General features: G+C 42.9%; 1 protein-coding gene across 2 annotated transcripts in view; it reads right to left on the bottom strand.

Moving 5' to 3' along the window:
• Window positions 1-6,790: 6,790 nt before the first annotated feature.
• Window positions 6,791-16,212, bottom strand: part of CUL5 (cullin 5) — a 90,479-nt gene continuing 81,057 nt past the window's right edge. For both annotated transcript variants that reach the window (XM_004764409.3, XM_045077531.1), the window contains 3 exons: window positions 15,846-15,964; window positions 15,121-15,244; window positions 6,791-10,335 (listed from right to left, as the gene is read on the bottom strand). In XM_004764409.3, coding sequence (XP_004764466.1) covers window positions 10,141-10,335; window positions 15,121-15,244; window positions 15,846-15,964 — 438 coding nt within the window. In that variant the 3' untranslated portion in view covers window positions 6,791-10,140. The remainder of the gene's footprint in view (window positions 10,336-15,120; window positions 15,245-15,845; window positions 15,965-16,212) is intronic.

Genomic DNA, 16,212 nt, shown 5'->3' with positions numbered 1-16,212 from the left:
CCAGGCGGGACTCAATGGGGGAACCCGGGATCACGACCTGAGCCCAAGGCAGACGCTTAACAGTGGGAGCCACCCAGGAGTCCCCCCAATTAGTTTTTAATTTATGATGAGATAACGTTTGCAAGTATGTTTCAGGAAGAGGAGGAATAGAATACACGTTGATAGCTACCTTTACTGAGCAATTAATAAGAATTTTTAAAGTAAGTTTACTTATTTCTCTTTTAAGTAATCGCTATGCCCAACATGAGCTCGAACTCAGACCCAGAGATCGAGTTGCACCCCTGGGTGACTCCGTGGATTAAGGGTCTGGCTTCGGCTCAGATCTTGATCCCAGGGTCCTGGGATAGAGTCCCGCATGGGTGCCCCCCTCCTGCTCGGCAGAGCCTGTTCTCCTGGCCCTCCCCCTCCACCTGCTTCTGATCTCTCTCTCTCTCTGACAAACACAACAACTAAAGAGTTGCATGCACCACCTACTGAGCTAGCCAGGTGACCACACAATAAGAATCCTATTAAACTTGAGGCTTCTGGGTGGCTCAGTGGGGTAAAGGTAGGACTCTTGATTTCAGCTCAGGTCATGATTCTGGGTGGTAAGATCAAGCCCAGAGAGCAGGGACTCTGCTTGGGATTTTCTTTCCTTTCCCCTCTCCCTCAACTCATGCTCTCTCCTTCTCTAAAATAAATAAATGAATCTTTTTTAAAAAAAGATTTATATTTAATCTTCACAGAAACTCCATGAACTACATGCTATTATTATCCACCTCGTAACTAAGGAGCTAACTGAAGTACGAAGAGGGTAACTTTTTTGTCACAATTGCACACAAAGTGTTGTGGAGCTGAGGTCCGAACTGATTATGTCTGCATAGCATCACTTCCCTGTTCCTTTTCCCAGAGAACCATGGAAATGTCAGCCATGATTATTGTCCTCACATTTTGGGAACCCAATACTTAACCTTGAATCATCATCTGAGACAGCAAATCTTTGTGACTCGTTTTCTTTTATTGTCATATAGAAGATACAAAGAGTGGAGTGTGTGGGTGGCTCAGTAGGTGAAGCGTCCGTCTTCCTTCTTCTCAGGTCATGATCTCAGGGTGATGGGATCGAGCCCCACATCAGGCTCCCGGCTCAGGGAGGGAATCTGTTTCTCCCTCTGCCTCTATCCCTCCCCCAGCTCATGGGCTCTCTCTCTCTCTCTCTCTCAAATAAATAAAACTTTTTTAAAAAGAAGATACAAGGTGACAGCACACAACTTACCTAAGACCATATTTTTCCTAAAGTAAAATTCCCACCCTTCATTATCTTTTGTTTGAAATTGTGTTTGTGGGCAGTTGAGGGAGATTGCATTTTTCAAAGATGACCACACCTGTAGTTAGCTGACCCAATAAGCTCTTCTTTCCACGTGCCTGATGCTTACTCCAGAGGTGGGGTTTGTGTTACCTCCCCCAGAATCGGAACACAGACTGTGTGGACCAGGGCAGTATGGCAGAAATGAGGCTGTGTGATTTCCCAGGCTAGGTCCAGGACAAAATATGGATAAAAAGCCTTGAAATGACTCCAGTTCCCAGCATTCAACCCTTCTAAGTTGAAAGCCCAGACATCATGGAGCAGAGATAAGCCTTTCTTTCTCTGCCCTGAATTCAGAACCAGTGAAAGAAATTAAATGGCTGTTTTTGTTTTTAAACCACTATGTTTGGGGTTGGGTTTTGTTTGTTTGTTTTTAAAGCAAAGCAGCAAATAAACACAACACCCCATCTTTAACTTCTTGGGCACCCCAGTTGTCCCTTAAAGTAATGTTTGATTCCTTCACCTACCAGAGCCTCTATATTCAAGGTCACCAAGTTCTACCTCCTTCCTTTGACTTTCACACTCAATGCCTTCTCTCTTGCTAAGCCTCCTCCAGGCCAAGCACAGACCTCTCCACACCTCTTGCTTCAACAGCTACTGAAAGAAAATCATTACAGTATGTACCCGTGCCTAAGCTCTGTGTTTGTGTGTGTGAGGCCCAAGATATATATACCTATATAAGATATTTATATCTACATATATACATCTATATATCTTAAAAATTTATTTATTTGAGAGAGAATATGAGCAGGAGAGCAGCAGACTCTGACCTGAGCACAGAGTCCAGCGTGGCTCAGTCTCACGACCCTGAGCTGAAGGCCTGACCTGAAACCAAGAGTCAGTCGCTCAACCGACTTTGCCGTCCCGTATGCCCCCAAACTGTCACAGATTTAGAGCAAACAGTCTTACTGACCCCTACTTACCACTCTGTACTTGTAGACAGTCCACTTCAAAATGCAGGCCAAGAAGCAAGGCAGCAGCTACCTGACACGGCATAAGCACACTGTGAAATGTTTAACACTCAGCCAACACAGTAGAAACGAAGGTCAACAAAGGTCAGATGGTAGCTATAAAACAGACATGGGATTAGTAAGTGGGGTGGGGAGGGAAGCAGCAGAGAATTCGATCAAGGCTGCTGAACTAAGAGACTGAGTTCATTCCGAAGTGGAGCAAGTGTGTGACTCTTGGTAAAATGCTCAGGAACCAGCTGAAAAGACACATGGCTCCTGGCAGGGATAGCCTGGGCTGGCACCGGGCTGGGGCGTCCACATGGAGACGAGGGTGAGAGCTAGGGAAGTCAATGAAGAGGAGGGAATCCAGAGGAAAGTCTGGGGCGTGCAGGCAGAGGAAGAGCAGGGAAGGAGATGGACAGAGGGAAGAGAGGAACGTGTGAGACGAGCAGGAATGGCATCTTTAACACCAGGGGTTGAAACGAGTTAACTGGGTTCAACCCAGTTCAATATGCAAGTGCGGTGTGTGGAACTTAAGAAACAAAACAAACAAGCGAAGGGAGCAAACACAGAAGCCAACCAAGAGCCAGACTTAACTAGCAGAACACACTGGCAGGTGCCAGCAGGGAGGGGCGGGTGGGGGAGGGGGAAGCAGGTGATGGGGACGAAGGAAGTGTTGAATCACTGCATTGTACACCTGAAAATATTACACTGTATGTTAACTAACTGGAATGTAAATAAAGCTTTAAAAAAAAGTGGCAGGGGCACCTGGGTGGCTCAGTGGGTTAAGTGACTGCCTTCCACTCAGGCCCTGATCCCAGGGTCCTGGGATCAAGCCCCCCATCGGGCTCTCTGCTCAGCAGGGAGCCTGCTTCCTCCTCTCTCTCTCCTGCCTCTCTGCCTACTTGTGATTTCTGTCTGTCAAATAAATTTAAAAACTTTTTTTTTAAAAGTTGCAAATGCTGTAAGGAGATCCAGAGAGAGGAAGATTGAAGATGCACCTTTGATTAAGCAACAGGGACGTCACGGGTGACCTTGGCCAGAGAACCATTGCGGCATAAGGCAGCGAGTAGGACATGGCAGAACCGGAGGCAGACAGTGGAGGAGACTGTCGAGGTGTTTAGAAGAAAACAGAAGGAAGACACTGAGGTCACAGTGCCAGCAAGGCAGGGGAGGAATTCTTTTAAGGATGGCAGACCCTTGAATAAGTCTGTTTGGGGGAGGGGGGGTCAAGGCGTTCAAACTTCGCAAGCATCAGCCTTACCTGGAGGGCCAGTTGAAATTCAAATTTCTGGCTGCTGCCGGAAGACTTTCTGCAGCCAAGGTCTTGGGGTCAAGCTCGAGGATGTGGTTTTCCAAGTTCTCAAGGGATAACGCTGCTGGTCTGTGGAACCGCAACTGTGATAAATACGGCTGTAGGCCAAGGAAGAAGTAATCAGAAAGATGTTGGGAAGGCAGAGGGGATACAGAGGTCTTTGGAGCAAAACGCAGGAGGCAGGAGCTGGGTTTCAGTAAGACAGTGAAATAGTTGTCCTTGAGTAAGGATGGAGGGAGCTCCTCCCCGAGACAGGCAGGCAGGTGAAGACGGGCACTGTCGGAGGGACAGCCTAGAGGTGGGGGGAAGGCAAGTTTCGAAAGTTCACGTGGGAAGGCCTCGTTTCCTCTGCTGTTTTCTCCGAGCAAGGTCATCTGCTGAGAAGGAAGAAGGTGAAGTACGCATGGAGCCGCCACAGGAGAAGGGCCAAGGGAAGGTGTTCCCCCACCCCGACGGCCACCCTTCGTCATGGGCACGGTGCGTGTCGTCTCAAGGACGGGTGCTGATTTCCCAACCTGGCTCAGTGCGGAGATTATTTAAATTATGAATTTGCTCTTTCCAGTTGGATTTTTTCCATGTGGAGGAGAATGAGTTCTCTATACATTTTACTTATTAATTACCTGCATGTTGGATGTGTCGTTTACACGTTCACTAGGTTGTCTGTCTGTCCTGTGGGTGGCTTCCTCTGCTTCCTTGTGGCAGTCTCGCTTCACGATTTCGGGGCTCACATTTAGGTCTTCAACCGCTTCGTTTTGTGCATGGGGCAAGAAAGTGGTCCAGTTTGGGGGTGCCTGGGGGACACAGTCAGCTAAGCGTCTGGCTTTTGATTTCAGCTCAGGGTCACGACCTCAGGGTCATGGGATCGAGCCCTGCATGGGGTCTGTGCTCAGCAGGAGCCTGCTGGGGATTCTTGCTCTCCCTCTGCTCCTCCCCAGCTCTCACGTAAGCACAAAATCTTAAAAAAAAAAAAAGTTGTCCAGTTTAGCCAACACCATTTATTGAAAAGGCTTCCCCTCCCCCATCACGTATTCTTACCTCCCTTGTCATAGATGAACTGAAGGTATGGGCAAAGGTCTCTTTCTGGTCTCTTTATCTTGTTCTGTCAATTCACGAGTCTGACCTTGGGCCAGTACCACACTCTTCTCACTCCACTCTTTGGTGCCCCATTTGCAGGGCACGGACAGACGGGGCTTAGCATGGTTCTTAAAGGGCCCTGGGGTTTCCGGGAGTGGCGCGTGAGCACTAGCTCCAACTCAGCCACCAGCTGCCTGAGCCGACTCCTGAGTCAGTCCTTGGAAGCTTTGAGGCACGGACTTCTGCTTTCTCGCTGTCGCAGTCCTAGATGGCACCTTCGTTCAGGAGGAGGCTGGGTATCCACACTGAAAATTTGGTCAGCGAAACCACCTTTGTTAATTCTTACGGAGAACTTGCTGCCTCTCAAATGTCGGCACTCATCACTGTACCTCCCACTCGACCTCTGCAGCTTCTTCTCTCCACTTTCACAAAATTGAACAGCTATTGCCTTGCCCTGGACCAGTTTTGGCTTCCAGGAGTTATGGCTGGTTTGATCTTCTATCCAGACCACTATAACTTTCTGTGTATCAGCAGTATGGCTGTTTGGCTTTCTTATACTTCCTGTGTTCACGGGAGGAGCACTTTTGATTTCCTATAAGAACTTTGTCTTTGTTCATAACTTTTGTTCCTATAAGAACTTCGTTTTGTTCATAACTTGGCTGTTCGGCCCAAGAGGCCTAGCTTTGGGCCTGTCTCCATTTCCACACACCCTCCTCACCAAGCTTAATCACTCTTAGCTTCCGGTCTCAAGTGAAAGATGTGCGACTCTTTCATTTGAACACTTAGATGCCACTGTAGGGCTAACTGGTCCAGTTTCAGTACTGTTGTATCAGGATTAGGGGGCCCTGAGGAGAGGGTGTGGGGGAACAGTCAGTTGGTGGGAGTCCGAACACAAATGACATGTATCGGTTCAGTTTGCCATCCCTACGTGGGTGCACTTTGCGGTACCTGAAACCATTACAAAAGTAGCATCAAAAATCACTGATCACCGTAACAAATATAACGGAAATTTCAAAGATTGCAAAAATCACCAAAATGTGATTCAGACACAAAGAGAACAAAAGCTATGGGAAAATGAAGCTGGGTTGTCACAAACCTTCAATTTGTAAACAAAACAAAAAGCCCCCGGAAACCAAACTGCCCCGTGTAATAACGTGAAGTGGGGGGAGGTTTGCTGACACAAAACTCCTAGGGACCTGAGGGGGGCGCCTGAGCAAGGAAGGGGCCCAGAAGCTTAAAAATCTATCTCTAGGTTTAAGTAAATACTTTCCCATCCACTCCCCAACCCGCCCCAATCCCTGTTCAAGTCCAAGCTGAGCCCGGGGTCATTGTGAAGTCCAACAGGTCTTTGTCTCAAATCATAGGCTGAAACCTAATCCCCAAACAGATGGTATTTGGAGGTGGGGCGTTGGCTTGGCAGGCTGGTTGGTTCAGGAAGCAGGGTCTTCCCGAATAAGATCAGTGCCTTTACAAAAGAGACCCTGGGAGTCCTCTCAGCCCTCCCTCCTCCACTGAGGACACAACCAGGAGGCAGCAGCGGACCATGGAAGAGGAGCTGCGCCACAGCCAACCTCCAGCCACCTTGACTGTGAGGAACAGATTTCTGTTGTTGGTAAGCCACCCAGTCTACGGTACTTTGTGAAAGGCACTGTCCACCCTCACGATCTTCTTACTAAACTATCCCTAGCTTCGAAATAGAAATATTTCACCAATTTTCAAAAAAACACAAAACATGTCATCATTTGTTTTAGATATATATATTTTTTTACTTGTATCTGATATAAAATTCAAGTTGTCCTAACGACATGGGCTGTCTAACCTGATGAAGGAATGCATTAGTCACTTTCAGGTCTGAGATAGTTTCTCTTTTCCAGGCATGATAACTTGAGGCTGTTACCATCGCTGAGAATGCTACATTCCTGACAGCTTTCACTATGGACTAAAATTTGAAATCTGAAAGAAATTAGTGGGTTACTTTTCAGGTTTCTGACTCCTAAGGTTAAGATTTACTATGTCACCATGAAAGGTGTAAATATACTTATTACACAAATTTAACTCTTAAAAACTACTTAATAGTAGAACATCAACATTTTCTGGATAGGTGAAAGCTTTTATATTACATTTTTATTTTGCAAGAAAATAAATTATACAACTTAAAAAATAAAATCCAAAAATTAAGCAGTTCATCAAAATATTTCAGCCTACTGCATACAGAAACTGCTACCATTTAAAATTGTACAGCATTATCATCTCAGTATGTAGTGGCACACATTCAAAATCGTATATACCATACGAAGATAGAGTACAACTTAGGAACGCAAATTTGTTCAACACTCCAGACGACACAGATAGTGTAGATGACAGGAAAGCTCTCATGTAATGTGGATTTCACAAACATGACCTTGGAAGAGTTTATAAGATAGCATCCCAGTCATTTACATGAAAATAGAAAAAACCGGCTTGAGTTTAAGATAGCAAATCTTTCTGGAAAACTAGCAAATCTTTCACCCAAATTGAATTTTTAAAATTTGCCCTGTGAGCCAGGCTAATGACGTCCTACTGCAAATAATGCAAAATACTTTGTAACTACTCTGGTCATATTTTATATTAAATTCAATAAAAAGTAAAAACAAGAAAGCTAACATTTCATTTTTGGAATCGGTAACATTTATGCACAAAATAAGCGTAAGAGACTTAAACAGGTTGACAATGCAAGGGACCCTCCAATAAATGTAAAAATTGGAAGACTTCATAATTTATTTCAAGATCCTTATTAAATCACTGGAACCCTAATGTCCTAATATTTATCTCATTGTAAGCCTTAAAATTGCTTTTTACTTTGTAAGTTTTGCTTCATATCTACTTACTCTGGCAATGAGGACAACAAAGATTAGTATTTTCCAGATGGCTCCATCTTTTACATTAGTGTTCACAGCTTAAATGAACCTGGGGTGCGTCCCACTGCCCTACTCCTGGTGGCCTGGATTCTTCTCCCCGAACCATGTCAGTGTTCATCCCTGCTCAGACAGTGCCACTGTTCAGTGCAACCAGAGAGAAGGGACCTCATAAAGGATACTAATTGTGATTCTATACCTTTTGCAAATTGCTGGTAAGGTTTTTATCAGATTCTTTTTTTTTTTTTTAATTAGCAAATCTACTGTCAAGACACATTTAAAGAAAACTTAACAATGGTACAGGCACCTTGCCCAATTAAATTGTTTTCATAAACATCAAAAAGTGGTTAAACTTTTTTATACATAACAAAAAGAAAAAAGAAAAAGATGAAAACTGTTAAGTCTACAATATTTGCTGCTGTTCAATTTCCCAAAATACAATTAGGACATAATTAGCTATTAAAAAATTTATAAAATTTAATAGAAAACTTTGCCATGGATTTAAAATTACCCACTTTTGCATTAAATTTTCCTTTATAAATCAAAACATCATGGCTCTCATTCTTAAATTAAATGACCAAAATGATGAGAAATTCCAAACACGTTCTGAGAACAATTATAGTTTAAAGCAACAAATCTGAAACTTTAAAAAAAATGACCTGTAGTTCTCCCTTCTACTGTTTTCCCAGGGGCATTCTTCCCTGGGACATGCAGAGATGCCTGATCCTGAACTATCTGTAAAACGTGAGGGCTGCAATTATTACAAATTATTTTTTCTTTTAATTTCAAATGCATCCGTTGTCCGCAGTCATCAATTTAGTTTAATTCACCACGATACACTCGGTCTGACAACAGACACATGCCACCCCCAGAGCTAAATGCACGATTTTAAATTAGAAACAGAATTCCAACTTCCTATGAGTTTCAGAACAGGCGTGTGCATGTATCCAGCGACACCTTCCGTGTTTGGAATTTGCGCTCCTTCCTTCCGGCAGGCAGCTCACAAACCCTCTTGGGACTGGAGACAGATTCCACGGAACGCTCCCGGAAGCACCTTGCATAATACTGTCTACCGTGCACCTTCCAAAGATCAGCCTCCGCTTCCTACTATTTCCGAAATCAGAGGTTTAAAGTATGACTTAGTATCAAACAAGATAGAAAAGTATTTGCCAAAAAACTCGGAACATGCAGCATAATGAATAAAAGTCCACTTGGAGCCACTCTTTGCCCACAGGGAATGCGCTTTTTGCCGCTGAGCTGCCCGTGTCCTCCAGCCCTGCGCTCCGCAGCCCTCTGGGCATTCACTTGCTGGCAACCAGGAAGTTGCTACTTTGGATCGACTGAAAGGAACAGGGTAAGTGTTGCCTTCTGAACATTTTAAAAACATTTATTTTTAAAATATAGAACTATATATGTACATATATTTGGCAAGTTTCCTGCTCGTATTAGGACTGCAACAATTCTGCTTATACTTTTCAGGTCTTGTGTTGTGGCTCCTGTCTTCCCCCTCCGCAGCAGACACTCGCTCCTTTCCAAAACAGAACGTCTTCCTTTCCAGAAACCTGAGGCTATACATCAGATGACGTATACTGCGCTACAGATCAAGAGATCAGGTACGTAACTGCATTATATGAGAGTAGATCTCTGCCTTGTTTTTAATAAATTTGGAGATAATAAATTTGGCATAATAAAATTAGGTATACAAACATTAAGTGTGCTGGTGAACACACTTAACATCTGTTTTGCTATTTCGACTCTGCAGCTGAAATGATCTATCTCCATACATTTTTTTTAAGCAACTGGAGCAACAAATTAATATAAGCTTCAGTTTTTCAAAACAAGCTCTCCAGCCACATAAGATTTTAAAACTCCTTATTTGACAACAAACAACTGAAGTAGCAGTCTCCTGCTTAAAGAAAGCCAACGTAGGTAAATTGGAAAAATCTGGTATCATTTTCAGGTCACCATTAAATCCAGTTACTACACTGAAGCAGGGCGTGAACAAATAGTGTTATACTACTAAATACTTATTTTCTCACCTACATCTGCCCTCCCCCAACATTGTGTAGACCAGCTCCCTCTTTTGATCAAAAGAAACCAAGAGTGCTATTTCTAGTTTTAATTGCATTTTAAAAAACAAAACATAACAGCATTATTCAGTGCACGAATATCTGAAGATCCTTCCTTGCGCAAGTACATTTTTGTAAGAGAGGAAAAAAAAAAGAGGAAAAAAAAAAAAGCAACAAGAACCCCGCCCTCACCCTTCCCAACTATTTCTTCCGGTGGATAGAAATCAAGTTTACTTTCACAAGTTCATCGGGGGCTCTTCATGAATGCAAGTTTCTCTACAAAACAGCATGCTGTTACAGAGTGTGCAACATGAAGGGGATGCCATCATGCTAGCTAATGTGATTGGCAAAATAGAGTTGTTTTGTCAGGTAAGGCAGAGATTTTAATATTTATGTAATCAAAGTCCAATAAACCTTCCTCCAGCACAAACTGTTATAACTTTCTGCCCAAGCACTCTGAAATTTGGGTTCTTAATGTTGTCCATGATATTCAAGATTACGCCATGTATATGAAAGTGTTGATGTCGGACTCGTCTCTTCGGATGTATTTGTGCTCTATTAGCCACTCTATTTGCTCTTTTATCATTTTCTTTTGTGGCAAAAACATGTTTTTCAAAATTTCTACTAATTCAGTCTGCAGCTGAGCGTTACTAATTTTCTTTCTCATCTTCATTATTTGTATGATAGCTTCCTAAAAGAAAAATACAAATGAAAGAACATTAATAGATTTAATTTTAAGTAAAACAACAAAACATGGCTTTTTATGTATTTCATTCTCTTTCCAACATCCATCCTTAATCTTGAGACCAGCAGCTTTTACTTAAATAAAAATCCATTTTTTTTCACTCACTATAAAAGAAAATCTGATCGTAAAGATTTTGAGGAATGAGGAAAAGCAAAATTGCCCATAACCTCTCCGCAGAAAACCACACCTTATATTTTGGGATACTTCCTTCTATTACTTTTTTCCACACTATGCACATTTTAAAAATTTCTCTGACCTGTGAACACAGTATGTATATAACATGGTGTTATGCTAATCTTAAAACAAACAAACTTTATCTTAATTAAGATACAACAAACCCCTTATACTCCATTTTCCATTGTAGGCAGTTATTGGTATATAGAAGCTCATGCCAGCTGGTGTCTAAAAGTTTGTTTTAAGATTTTATTTATTTATTTGGCAGAGAGAGAGGTCACAAGTAGGCAGAGAGACAGGTGGTGGGGGGCAGGAAGCAGGCTCCCTGCTGAGCAGAGAGCCTGATGCTTAACCCAATGAGCCATCCAGGAGCCCTGGTGTCTACTTTTAAACATCAGTAACCACCAGAATAATAAATTGTATTTGCTATAAATATTACCTTCAGTTTACTGATTCAATGAAGTATTCTGACTTCCTATACAGTGTTCCCCTAAGTCAGTTTTATTTTTAAGATTTTATTTATTTATTTGACAGAGATCACAAGTAGGCAGAGAGAGAGGAGGAAGCAGGTTCTCTGCTGAGCAGAGAGCCTGATGCGAGACTCGATCCCAGGACCCTGGGATCATGACCTGAGCTGAAGGCAGAGGCTTCCAGCCCACTGAGCCACCCAGGCGCCCCTCCCCTAAGTCAATTTTATAAATAGTTGTTGATGATTTAATTACTATTAAGCTTGTAATACGGATAACTCAAAAATTATTATATATTCTTCCTTTCGCTTTTCCCATATGAACCCTGTCTTTAGCAAACCAAAGGCATCTGGCTGCCTTGGTAGAGATTAGAATTTGTTAAAAAAGAAATGAAAGCAGCAAATGAGAGGTAATATTGGCTTTTCACATTCCAAGTGGAGTTTTGCAGCAAAGTGGTAACAGACTTGAGCGCCAGATACTGTTTGGCAAGAGAAAGGACTCTTCCACTTCCCCGGCAGAGACATGAGGATCCTTGCCCCGTCTCAGGGAGGTCAGTGAAGTCCTCCCATTCTCAATGTATCCAGATGCCGGGGTCTGAATGAGGGGCTTATGTCAAGGGTGCAGAAAGGAAGTACGAAGGGGGAAGTCTTCAGGCACGTGAAGACCTGACGCGGGAGCCAGGGAGGAGAACTGGCCACACGGGTCTCCAGCTTTGGCAGAGGTGAGGGAGGGGCTGTGTTCGAGGAGCGACAAAAACAGAGCATGGGCACTCGGGTCCTGGTCTGCGCTTACTACCCGGACCTCACTGCAAGACAGGGCCTGACGGGACGAAAGAGCAGGCACTCCCGACCCTCCTCTGGTTCCCACATGACACAGAAGGGGTGCAGAGCTAACAAAACCCCGAAAGCCTTTAGTGCCAGGCGAAGAGTAACCCCGCAGCAGCAGGTGAAAGTGACAGAGGGCACACAGGCCAAGGGGCCACGTGGGAGATCGGGCAAATCAAGAGAGCTGCAGAGCTCCCTGAGAACAGAGGACAGGCAGGCAGAGCGGGGAAGAACCCAGGTGGTCCTTACCGACTGGTGAAAGGAGGAACCGGAGCTCGTCTGCTACAGACAGGAGCAGCAGATAGCAAGGAAGTCAGGTTCCCGCAGCTGACAGATAAAGCACCGCCCCAAAAATGCAAGAACCCAGGACACTGTCACAAGGATAGGACGATCCCTTCACTATCACTATGAGGTCAAGTGAATTCCTCTCACCCTCGATCCTTCCAGACGCCATCTGTGAAACAGCACAGAGTGGGGCTGGGGGGAGGAAGATCACGGAGAAATGAGAAAGGATGAGCACTACCTAAAGGGGCAGCCGGGTCACTGGAATGCATGTCATTAGCCACCGGTTTAAGACAAAGCAGAAAATTCCATTTTCTCTGCACATCCTATAGAATGACGACACCTGCTCCAGTCTAATCCACCTGGAATTTATCCTGGTGTAGCCAAAAACTCGGACTATAACCTGATTTTCACACCAAATGTGAAACTCCCCAAAATCTCTTACTGAACTCCCTTTTCATGGCCCACGGGAATTATTTCCTTTATTCCAAAGTTCGTCTATACTTATATGGTAGGTTCAGTTCTGAGCTACCTTCCTCCACCTATCTGCCTATTACAATGTTTTATTTTCATCAGTATTTTCGTAAATGTTCATGTTTGCCACAGCAAGTTCTACCTACACCTTATTCTTTTTTTTTTTTAAGGATCTCAAACACTCTCATTTATTTATTCTTTCTCATAAAACTGAGAATCAATTTGTAAAATTCCCAAAATATTCCCAGTCAACTTTTTATATGGGGAAAATTGACTCCTTAAGCAATTCAGTCTTAATTTTGAAGAATGTGGTTACTGCATGCTGAGCAAAAAGAAGCTAGACAGGGGCACCTGGGTGGCTCAGTGGGTTAAGCCGCTGCCTTCGGCTCAGGTCATGATCTCAGGGTCCTGGGATCGAGTCCCGCATCGGGCTCTCTGCTCAGCGGGAAGCCTGCTTCCTCCTCTCTCTCTGCCTGCCTCTCTGCCTACCTGTGATCTCTGTCTGTCAAATAAATAAATAAAATCATAAAAAAAAAAGGGGGCACCTGGGTGGCTCAGTGGGCTAAAGCCTCTGCCTTCAGCTCAGGTCATGATCCCAGGCTCCTGGGATCGAGCCCCGCATTGGGCTCTCTGCTCCGTGGAAAGCCTGCTTCCTTCTCTCTCTCTCTCTGCCTGCCTCTCCGCCTACTTGTGATATCTCTCTCTGTCAAATAAATAAATAAAATCTTTAAAAAAAAAAAAAGTAGCTAGACAGCATGAGTACGTTCACGGTCCGATTCTGGTTCTGTGGAGACTTGAAACAGGCACAACTAGAAAGCGGTGAGAGGAATGTGGTGGGTCAGAGGGGGGTGGCTGGACTGACAGAAACCTTCTGTATCTTAACCGAGGTGATGGTCACACAGGTACGTACACTTACCAAAACTCACTGACAACCTCTGAAATGTGCATTCTATGTAAACATCACACCTCAATTAAACATTTTAGTAAGAGAAAAAGAGCAAGATCTTTCTATTTACTCAAATCTCCTTTTGACTCTCAGTAAAGGGCCACAAATTTTTAAAGAAGTGCCTATGAATTCTATGGTTTCTTCTTTTACTTTTTTTCCTTTAAGTTTTTTTTTTTTAAAGATTTAATTAATTAATTTGTTTGACAGACAGGGAGAGCATACAAGTGGGGGCAGGGGCAGAGAGCGAGAATCTCAACCAGACTCTGCGGAACAGGGAGCAAAACATGGGGCTCCATCTCACAACCCAGCTATCATGACTGGAACCAAAATCCAGTAGGATGCTCAACCAAATGGGCCACCCAAGTGCCCCCTTTCTCTTAAGTTTTTAAAATTTATTTATTGCTAAATAGAAAAGCACCAGAGTTTTATTCATCTTTTCTCTGCTCCCTTATCATACTAGATGATCTAGAAGTGATGAACTATTTTAATCTTCCTCTTGTTTCATATTTTATTGAATTGGCCAGCAGTTTCAAATATTAAATAAAAACAGTGAAAGTGGTTGGTTTTAATTTTTTTTTTTTTAAGATTTTTACTTATTTGTCAGAGATGGAAATAGACAGAGACTGAGCATAAGCAGGGACAGGCAGAGGGAGAGGGAGAAGCAGGCTCCCCGCTGAGCAAGGAGCCCAACGTGGGACTCAATCCTAGGACCCTGGGATCATGACCTGGGCTGAACGCACAGGCCTAACTGACTGATCTACCCAAGCATCCCTAATAAGAATATTTCTAAAGTTAAAATGGTCACACATCAGTTGGCCATAAGTGTTCTTTATCATGTTCAGAAGGGACCACAACCCTAGCTCTACAGTTTGTGAATGCAGAGGCACCTGGCTGGCTTAGTCAGAAGCAGATGAGATTCTTGATCTTGGGGTCAGGAAATTGAGCCTCACACTGGGTGTTTTCAAAAATATTCCCTAATTTCATATTATAATGGAATTATATGTCTTAAAATTAAATTAGAATTTTTAGACTTCAATCCTGGAATTATAACTTATTGTGGACACACGTTTAGTCAGAGTTGATCAAAGGGAGACACAACTCAAAACCAAGGTTTTGGGGCGCCTAGGTAGTTCAGTCATTAGACATCTGCCTTCGGCTCGGGTCGTGATCCTGGGGTCCTGTGATCGAGCCCCGCATCGGGCTCTCTGCTCGGCGGGAGGCCTGCTTCTTCCTCTCTCACTCCCCTTGCTTGTGTTCCCTATGTCACTGTGTCTCTGTCAAATAATAAATAAAATCTTAAAAAAACAAAACAAACAACAAAAAAAAACAAAACCAAGGTTTTGCCCAACCAATACAATCCACTAGAGGCCATCAAAGATGTCTCTTTCAGCAGCTAAGAGAAAGCCAGCAATACAATTTTTAAATTCCAGGAAAATGAAAATTAGCTCTTTGTTACAAACAGTTTGAATGCCTACATGCTTTTAAATTAAAAAAAAAAAAAAAACCTGAAGATTAAAAAAGAACAAAAATTTTTCCAAGTATAGACACTCCGCCTTATACAAACCTGGGTTCTAAGTATTCTTAGTTGAACTATTCCTTCATTCTCTTCTTCTCTCATCCTTTCTGTAGTGAGCTGCAAGCGTCCAATCAAGTTGATTTTACCCCTTTTCTGAACTTTAGCATTTTTTCTGCAAAAAACATTGAATCACGTATTTTACAGTTGAAGGCCTTTTGACATCATACTATAGCAATAAAGTCTGAGAAAAAAAGATTTAGAAAATTTCTGAAAATTACTCTCCAGAGTTGTCTAAAGGAAAAGTAACGAATAATCAACATGCCGCTTTATTTACAATGAAGCCATCTGATTCTCCCAAAACACAATGAAAGCTCAGTTATTACGTATGGGTGACAGCATTCCCTGTAATAACAGAGCTAATATACTTTATACTGCCACGAACGCGCTTAGACAGTTGGAAGATATATGGGCTGTTGTTCAGCATTATCATCTAAATGGATCTTAGGGGAAAAAATGCTTTGTGTGAATGAAGCTTCCTTAGAGTTCAACAGGATGTTTAAAGATGAAAAGCAACATAATCACACACCAAAATGTATTCCTTGACAAATAAGAAGCATCTCTAGTTCATTACCATGTTTAATAAACAACTAAATGGCATAACCCTAGAATGCTGTTTTAAATACAATGTAAGGAAAATAATTATTGTGCTAACAATAAATCACCAAAACTCAAACAAGGTGTTTGTATTTTACATCAACCAATGTCAACCTTACATTAAACTGAACTCCTGGTTCACTGAGAAGAGGGTGCCTTCCGTGAAGTCTTTGGGTGAGTTGACTTGAGGTTCATATAATAGAACTTGCCGCTTGAGCTTTGGGAAAGCTACTAAAGACTATGTAGAACAAAAAGAAAACAAAATCTATTAACAGTATGGAACACATAGAGCAATTCTTCAACGTGACTAAAAGAGGTGAGAACAAATTATAAGCACAAAATCACAATTCAACTTTCACATGGTACCTCAGTGAATGTAACAGTGTAAATGTTCACTGGGAAAAGAATAGGAGCAGGAGCTCATTATGAGGAAGGAAGCAATACACGATCTCTTTACAGCAGGACAAGAGACCAGAGGGATTGGTC

This window comes from Mustela putorius, unplaced genomic scaffold (assembly GCF_011764305.1).
Source record: "Mustela putorius furo isolate JIRA1106 unplaced genomic scaffold, ASM1176430v1.1 tig00000198_pilon_pilon_pilon, whole genome shotgun sequence".
In the NCBI taxonomy this organism is placed as follows: Eukaryota; Metazoa; Chordata; class Mammalia; order Carnivora; family Mustelidae; genus Mustela; species Mustela putorius.
Note: the sequence above shows the minus strand (reverse complement) of the source record. Positions and strands in the feature narration are given on the sequence as shown.